The following is a 9,799-nucleotide window of genomic DNA, read 5'->3' as shown; positions in this document are numbered from 1 at the left end:
CTTTAACCAGGATTTTCTTAGTCCAAAAGGGGCATAATTTGGCAAAAATTCATGTCAGAGTTATGGGACTTGACCCTGTGAGGTTGGTAATTGACCTAGAAAAAGAAAAAGTAAGTTTCAAAGCTAAATGCCTTTAAATAATAGTTATAATTATATATGTACTTGCACGCAAGACTTTAACCAGGATTTTTTAAGTCCAAAAGGGGGCATAATTCGGCCAAAATACATGTCAGAGTCATGAGACTTGCCCCAGTGAGGTTGGTAATTGACCTAGGAAAAGAAAAAGTAAGTTTCAAAGCTATATGCCTTTAAATTATATGTACTTGCACGAAAAACATTCACCAGGACTTTCTAAATACAAGAGGAGGCATAACTTCGCCAAAATAGATGTTAGAGTTATGGTATTTGGTGCTATCACCTAGTTTTATAACCCCGAAGACGCATGTGAAGTTTCAATTTAATATCTTCATTAGTTTTGGAGAAAATAATTTGCATGCAAAACTTTAACCAGGATTTTCTAAGTCCACAATGGGGGGGGGGGCATAATTTGGCCAAAATACATGTCAGACGTGACCCAGCGAGGTTGGTATTTGACCTAGAAAAAGAAAAAAGTAAGTTTCAAAGATATTTGCTTTCAAATGATAGCTATATGTACTTGTATGCAAAACTTTAACCAAAGTTAGACACCAACGCTTACGCCTGGGTGAGTAGAACAGCTCGTACTGTTCTTCGAATGGCCGAGCTTAACGCTATATGAAGAAAAACATCCACACGAGTTTTCGTATCAACATTTATTGAAAAATTGAAATTCAAAGAAAAAATATGTAAACATCAAACAGCTTTAAATATATAATTTTCTCAACATAAATGCGCATTATTATATTAATTAAGTGACAGCATTATATACATTTCGACAAAAGAATACAATGTATGTACAAAACATGAAACAAAATATACTTACATTAATACTTATGGATTTCAGCAAAGAAAAATATCTAAACTAAGTGATATACACATGCACATATTGATACCACGATTATATCACGGCGTTCAATATTTAGAATGCAAATACGGATTTATGAATGTACATTTAACAGTTCTCGCCGGTTATTTTTGGGGGAAAAATGAGTATTTACATATGCGAGAGTAGCTACAGTCACTTACTAATAGATAGCACATTTTTGTTAAAATTGGGATAGGTTGCAATCACTTCCATGCACTTGTGTGTTTCATTTGCAATGAACAAGCGAATTGCTAATGATTGACTTATAACAATACGTTCTCTCATTTAACATGCGATGACGTTTATGCATTTCAACAGGTTTTATTCCTGAAAGTTACGATGTCTATAAATGTTATTAAGTTCAAAACACATTTCTATATTTTTTCAGTAGTCAAAATCGCCGGAATGTCAAACTATTTGGATTTCAAAGGCACTGTTACCCTTTTCAAACATGCAAAACGACTTTTCTCTTTTTGTCCTTAGCAACGTAACCAACTGCATTGAACCTTGTCTGGTACCTCAATGCTCTAGACAGGTACTCAGAGCAAATGAAACAATACATAACAGTGTGTAGAAGACTAGGAAGGATGTCCCGGAAGTATCCGGACGTTGCGTGCGCATACATAATCATCACCGGACGTGCAATAAGCAATATCACAGCCGAATAAGCTAAAACGGCAACGAATGTCGGACCGAGTCTTGAGCAGACACACAAGTCTGTTTCGTCATCACAGCAGCTGGTATCGACAATGCGGATCCTAAGCAGGGACGCGTCTGAAAATAAAACAAAATGTTTTTGAAAATCTACGTCAGAATGCTTCAAAAATATTGTCGCGAATAATTATGAATGTAAGAATTATAATGGAACAAACAGATATTTGACTACGTGTTAAGCATGTTATCTGAAATATCTGGGTCCCAAAATATGCAGAACTGTCTACGTTTCGCGGTGAAAAGTGTATTTAGCCTGGACTTTTGAAGATAGCAAAAAAAAAAACACAGTCTTAGCCCAAACCATTAGAATCGAAAGTGACTCTTAGTAACCTCTATATGAAACTAAAAATGAACTTTAATTACCTGTTCATATTTTTTTCAAATGAACTGTGCATAGAGTTCAAAACGAGTTTGCAATTTAAGTGTATGAATTGAATTACTTTTGACTGGAAGTGCGTCTATCATTATTTACACCTAGACGTTATGGACTGCATTGTTTTATATCGTTTGATAATGTTTTGATTGAAAATAAGTTTCCGGGTTTTATGGTCTACCCTAGGCAATATACACTTCATGTATGACCAAATTTCATATTTGAAAAGGAAAACACCGTAATCACACCATATTATCTAGGTAAAGACTAAGTACAACTCCTCATAAAATAAACAAACGTGTTTGTAAACATGGACGGTTCCAAACTGAAGGGGATCCATGCCCAAAAATAATAACAAAATACAATACATATCGCATATCCGTAGCCCTGACCAACCTATAAACCGGGCCAGTCTATTTTATAAGTACAACAACACTGTTGACCCATTTAAACGAGGAGTACGTGACATGTTTGTGCATTGCGAGTTACTAGTAGTTAATAAATGAGCAATTGGCCACAATGTGAATCAGCACTACCACGACTCACATTCCATGTATGACATTAAATTGTATCTCACTATATATCTCACGGAGTAAACGAATTTAGTGAGGATATTTTACTTTTATAGTCAAAATCTAATGACTGAATATTTCAGTGACAGATGAGCATAATATATCTTTAAGAATCTAACCTTTACCATGCTACATTTCTAAAATGGACTGATCCATCATTCAATTTGGGCAGCACCACTTATTATTCAAAGGGGTTTTCACTGAAAATTTACCGACTGAATAGCGAACAGTGCAGACCACTGGCCGCAAAGGCATAATCACTTGTCGGCAGCAGGCTAAAGGTTTATATGTATTCAGTACTTCTGCTCATTTTCTACAAAGTTTCGAGTTCTTCAGACCTAAAAATGTAGTTTGTTTAGTAGGATAACCTATTTAGAACCCCCTACCCTAGAGTTTTGTTTCAAGTCGTGTAACAAAATGTTTAAAAGAGGGAGTAGAATACAATTTTATTTGTCAAAGCAATCTCTTATGTTTTCGATTTACTATCTAAAGCACTAAAAGTAGTACTAGTTTCCGACCTAATAACGTTGATATTAAACAAGAGCTGTCAGTGGACAGCGCGCTCGACTATTCTCAGTGCTTGATAGTATAATATAAGCTATGAGTAAAACTTTAACATTACAATAAGCATATTCTAAGTCGAAAAGGGGCCATAATTCAGTCAAAATGCTTGATGGAGTTGCCTCCTCCTTTTTACAGACTGGGGTCATGATGGTAAACAAGTATGCAAAATATGAAAGCAATATCTCAATGGACTTTGAAAATATTTGGGGTGGTACGCAAACTTTAACATTTATTCTAAGTCGAAAAGGGGCCATAATTCAGTCAAAATGCTTGATAGAGTTGCCTCCTCCTTTTTACAGACGGGGGTCATGATGGTAAACAAGTATGCAAAATATGAAAGCAATATCTTAATGGATTTTGAAAATATTTGGGGTGGTACGCAAACTTTAACATTTATAATAAGTCGAAAAGGGGCCATAATTCAGTCAAAATGCTTGATAGAGTTGCATCCTCCTTTTTACAGACTGGGGTCATGATGGTAAACAAGTATGCAAAATATGAAAGTAATATCTCAATGGACTTTGAAAATATTTGGGGTGGTACGCAAACTTTAACATTTATTCTAAGTCAAAAAGGGGCCAAAATTCAGTCAAAATGATTGACAGAGTTGCCTCCTCCTTTTTACAGACTGGGGTCATGATGGTAAACAAGTATGCAAAATATGAAAGCAATATCTCAATGGGTTTTGAAAATATTTGGGGTGGTACGCAAACTTTAACATTTATTCTAAGTCGTAAAGGGGTCATAATTCAGTCAAAATGCTTGATAGAGTTGCCTCCTCCTTTTTACAGACAGTGGTCATGATGGTAAACAAGTATGCAAAATATGAAAGCAATATCTCAATGGACTTTGAAAATATTTGGGGTGGTACGCAAACTTTAACATTTATTCTAAGTCGAAAAGGGGCCATAATTCAGTCAAAATGCTTGATAGAGTTGCCTCCTCCTTTTTACAGACGGGGGTCATGATGGTAAACAAGTATGGAAAATATGAAAGTAATATCTCAATGGACTTTGAAAATATTTGGGGTGGTACGCAAACTTTAACATTTATTCTAAGTCGAAAAGGGGCCATAATTCAGTCAAAATGCTTGATAGAGTTGCCTCCTACTTTTTACAGACGGGGGTCATGATGGTAAACAAGTATTGAAAATATCAAAGCAATATCTCAATGGACTTTGAAAATATTTGGGGTGGTACGCAAGCTTTAACATTTGTGTGACGCTCACGCTAACGCTAACGCCGACGTCGGGGCGAGTGGGATAGCTCCCCTATTCTTCGAATAGTCGAGCTAAAAAGTACCTAATCTAACTACAAATTTTGGAGACGTTGCTCTAACGTAACAATATTTATTTACTGTTGGGTTGGATTCTTATAACATTCCGGATATACCAGTATATATATATCTCTTACTTTCAAAGTTTGGCGTTGCATAAAAGCAGTACCTCATGTATATAACTCTAAATAGGGCCAAGTTTTTAAATTTTTGAAAACAAAATTAACATAAATCCACATGCCCCTTTGACCTGAATGACCGAACTTGATCGTTGACTTATCCTGACACTTGACATTGTTATCAAGTTTCGTATTTCGTGTAATGCGATTGCATTGACTAATCGTTTTTTATACAGACAAGAAATATTCTAAACAGTAACATGCGGTCATTTTGCCGAGCTGTAACGTCTGACATAATCGGATAATAGGCTAAATGTATATGTATACTTTCCGGCTCAAAATGGGAACATACTTAATATTTATGAAAAATATTATTTCAAGAAATTGACATAATGCCTTGTAACATAAACAATTCAAGCGGGTTTGAAAAGAATTAATCCATAGTAAAGGTGATTAAGTATATTTTAATCTATATACTACCTTTGTTCCGTTTAAAAGATCTATGCCAGGCAAAAAGGACGATGATAATGACTGGTATATATATTAGTCCGTACTCCGCAAGAAGTCGGATTTTCTCTGCATATACTTCTTTCTTGCAAACCGACCAAAATACATCCAGGTGTGTTTCATTGGATCTTCCGAGAGAAACAAATGTCTCCTGTTGCATTACTGGAGGACTGAACTCGTGTAATCTCGCGAGACATAACAATCCGACAACTATACTTCCAACAGAAACTGCCCAAACGATCCCTGCGCAAACCATTGATTTCACATTCAGTCTTATTATATTATGCACTATAGACGCTAAAATTATTGTGTTTGCAAGTGTAGCAGGGAGGTAGTAGTCAGTGCACCGTTGATGACCTCCATTGGGTATCTCGTACAATGCCGACTGCTCAGAGATCTGAAGCAGGTACACACAGACTAGCATATGACAGAAACCAGTCAAAATGAGTACCAGCAGTAATGACGAATTACGGCATATTATTGCACGACAATAGATCACGTGACAGATGCTGACCAATCCGGCGGTTAAGGCTGAAAATATCAGGCCACTTTGGAACAGTTCGAAGACAAACATGGTGTCACTTAGACTAGACGTGGTTTCCATACGCATTGAAAGTTCTGTGCAGTTAGTTCTGTTCTTATCCTTGCAGAAGATCTGAAAGCAGAGAAGTAAAACTGAAACACTCGGCTACGACAATGATGTGGCAATTTTAACGCGTGTAAGGGGAGCATCTAGATCAACCTACAGTACAAACAGATCTACAAAGAATAAAACAAGAGCTGTCAGTGGACAGCGCGCTCGACTATTCTCAGTGCTTGATAGTATAATATAAGCAATGAGTAAAACTTTAACATTACAATAAGCATATTCTAAGTCGAAAAAGGGCCATAATTCAGTCAAAATGCTTGATAGAGTTGCCTCCTCCTTTTTACAGACTGGGGTCATGATGGTAAACAAGTATGCAAAATATGAAAGCAATATCTCAATGGACTTTGCAAATATTTGGGGTGATACGCAAACTTTAACATTTATTCTAAGTAGAAAAGGGGCCATAATTCAGTCAAAATGCTTGATAGAGCTGCCTCCTCCTTTTTACAGACTTGGGTCATGATGGTTAACAAGTGTGCAAAATATGAAAGCAATATCTCAATGGACTTTGAAAATATTTGGGGTGGTACGCAAACTTCAACATTTATTCTAAGCTGAAAAGGGGCCATAATTCAGTCAAAATGCTTGATAGAGTTGCCTCCTCCTTTTTACAGACTGGAGTCATGATGGTAAACAAGTATGAAAAATATGAAAGCAATATCTCAATGGACTTTGAAAATGTTTGGGGTGGTACGCAAACTTTAACATTTATTCTAAGTCGAAAAGGGGCTATAATTCAGTCAAAATGCTTGATAGAGTTGCCTCCTACTTTTTACAGACTGGGGTCATGATGGTAAACAAGTATGCAAAATATGAAAGCAATATCTCAATGGACTTTGAAAATATTTGGGGTGGTACGCAAACTTTAACATTTGTGTGACGCTCACGCTAACGTTAACGCCGACGCCGGGGCGAGTAGGATAACTGCCCTACTCTTCGAATAGTCGAGCTAAAAGTATGCTGATCAAGGTCAAAGTTATGCCGAAACCGCGTTTAGTCTAAGACAAAATCCATGCAAATCTTAGACATTTGCAAATGAAGACGAAGTACAAGTAGATATAACGGGGATAAAGTTGGGCTTATTATACTTTACTTCGCTGTAGGGGTGATATACATTAACCTTTGTTTGTCAGTCTGTTGGTCCATTTATCTGTCTGTAAAAGAAAATGTGTTTTAAACATATCTCCAGAAGTATTTGACCTGCTGTCATTACATTTTATTGAAAGGTTACTCAGTTTTAGAACTTGAGCACCTTAGACAATGTTCTCAGTGTGAACTGGTATGATTGCCCTGTGTCCGTCGTCGTCGTCGTCATAAGACGACAAGTTTGAAACTGGTCAAAACTAGGCCACTAGGTGAAGTTAAAGAGTAACCTTGTTAACACAGTCTAGAGGTAGCAGTATCTACCAGATCTAAACGAATTCTAAATAATTGTGTACATTCATGATTTATAAACTAAGTTAGAAACTGGTTTATATGAAACCTGTCCAGAAAGTCCAACTTTATAAGACCTAGGTCAAATTTGAAAATTGGTCATCTTGGGTTAAACTGGGTAACGTTGTAAAATCGTAGAAAAATCTCATAACTTCTATATAATAAACCTGGTCAGAATTGTATAGTCTAGATCTAATTTGAGTTATCTGGAATCAAACCTAAGTCACAATTAAAGTCATATGGAAAAGTCTTGTTAATGCTCCAACGGCATTTTGTTCTACCTGATCATCTGAAACATAGTCTTCAAACTGCGTCATCCGGCGTAAAAATCCAGTTCACTTTGTCAAATTGGCAAAAACATTTTGTTAAAACTCTAGAGAGGCCATATTGAAACTGGGGTAACTGGGGTTAAAACATCTAGATCTATATATCCATTACCGGTATATATTTGCAACGCATAATCAAGCCTTATTTGCTAATAGGCAACAAACTTTTGCACACCGAGACATTAGTACATAGGAAACTTGACAAAGTGACACAATTTAGAATCTTACTCTAGATAGATTGTTCCATGACGACAAACATTCTGGCCAGATTCATATTAGATCCAGTATGTTATTCCTTTATTTGATCTAGTGTTTGGACAAAGTTAAGATAGCCAAAGTTTATACTAGATCTAGATCTATATGTCATTAAGACAAAGATTTCGACTAAAATTGAAACTACCTAAACTCAGACCTGTGCGCAAACTGATAGATCTAATGTTGAATAACATTCCTATAAAATTTCATTAGGCCTACGGTAGATCTAGGTCAAATACTTTTAGGATATGCGTAACACAAATTTTCTCAGACGGACAGACAGACGAATCTATCTATATCCCCTAACGAAAAGTGGGGGCACGAGACCTGTTCGTCGTTATAGGCACTAGATCTAGGGTCTCTTTTCCATACTGTACAGTTACCGAGTCACTGCGTCCATAGACGTATAACACACACACACATTTCAGAGGTGTGTACCTACTCTATGGAATGTTTCGTATGGAAAAAGAGTTTACTCTATGGAATGTTTCGTATGGAAAAGAGTTTTTCCCCCAGATCTGTGATAAAATTTAATACGAAATTAGATCTATCCCACCGTGCTAGCAGTTATTCGCAAATGTCAGTTTTCATGATGATTGTAATAGAGTGACAACATTACATACCCAAGATTCCGTAAAATTATAAATAACGCTCAGAGACATTTTTATTTTTCGTTTTATCTCATCCGAAAACCCTTTGGAATTATGCCTATTTATTATTATGACGTCATATCTATGACGTTGGCGATGCATTTTAGCGACCTCCGCGCATGTACCGGATAATGGGAAGTAATTCTGTGTTATACTGATCGGCATAGCCAAGATAAAGGGTACCCCTGATGTTGCACATATGGTGAATTTTAAACTCAATCAAAATTTCTTATCTTATCGTGTGATTTCAGATGTAGGCCTTCCAGTCATAATCGTTAATGATTGTTGGAAGTATCATGTAGATGTAGATGTAGATGATTTCAAGGTACATCCTTCGCGCACAAGAATCTATCAGGATTTTCTTCAATTATGCAAACTAAAAAAGTTACGGATGCTTAAGGAACCACACCTCTTAGGGCCTACGGACTCTACATGCCAAAGCATAACATACATAGATAACACAGAAAAAGTTATTCATGGTGTTGAAAATAAGTTAAATAGATCTAGTTGCATTAAGATGTTTTCAATATTGCTTTATGGAATATAGAGTTGATTTTATGTATATCGTAATATATCCAGAGCTGGATATCAAAGTACCATCAAATGAGACAATATGCACTGCCTTCCAATTTACATTCTGAACAGAAAACTAAGAAGAGTATGACAAACTTCCTTGAAAACTATTAAGAAATATGTGTATAAATAGAACTAAAGGTTTCAGATAATAACTTTAAACACTTTTCTGATACAGAACCCAATACGTGATATTGATCAAGGCCTACAGACTCTACATCCATGTATGGTTACTTGAAAAATAGTTGCTGCAGTATAATATTTCATAGTCAGTTTCCAGAATTAGTGATATTTTCTGACAGTCTTATAATTCTTAGATCATTTAAGAGCATTATATAACTAACATTTTTTTTTTTTTTTTTTTTTTTTGCATTTTGATAAATATTTAAACTTTGTAAAGACACAAGTGAACAAACTGTTTCATCATGAACATGAAGAACATGAACAAAACATTGAAATGTGTCAGTGTACCTCACTTTTGGTTTTAACAGGAAGATTAATCACATTCTAATATGACTAACAATGCTTTAATCATCACAGCGATATTATGTTGACATCTCGTCAATGTGATATTTAGCGCCATGTACCCATCAAGAAATAGCACTTTCAAATGTCATGAAATATTTAATTTAATAACATGTTTTAAACAAAATGTCACATTGCACAAATGTGTTGATTAATTTACAAACTTACTTAGTTATTCGCTTTGCTGAATAATTCATAATAATTTTCATCCGAATTGAACTCTACTGCAAGACGTATTACCATTTCCGGTCCTGGCATGT

At 35.7% G+C, this 9,799-nt stretch overlaps 1 protein-coding gene across 1 annotated transcript; it reads right to left on the bottom strand.

Annotated features, from left to right (window-relative positions):
* Positions 1–772: 772 nt before the first annotated feature.
* Positions 773–8,534, bottom strand: LOC128559579 (uncharacterized). Its single transcript, XM_053551683.1, has 3 exons — positions 8,415–8,534; positions 5,101–5,782; positions 773–1,777 (listed from the first exon to the last, which is right to left on the bottom strand). The coding sequence occupies exons 1-3, from the start codon at positions 8,451–8,453 to the stop codon at positions 1,449–1,451; spliced, it is 1,050 nt and encodes a 349-aa protein (XP_053407658.1). The 5' UTR covers positions 8,454–8,534; the 3' UTR covers positions 773–1,448.
* Positions 8,535–9,799: the final 1,265 nt, after the last annotated feature.

Source organism: Mercenaria mercenaria, chromosome 9 (assembly GCF_021730395.1).
Source record: "Mercenaria mercenaria strain notata chromosome 9, MADL_Memer_1, whole genome shotgun sequence".
In the NCBI taxonomy this organism is placed as follows: Eukaryota; Metazoa; Mollusca; class Bivalvia; order Venerida; family Veneridae; genus Mercenaria; species Mercenaria mercenaria.
This window is presented reverse-complemented; position numbering and strand designations above follow the sequence as displayed.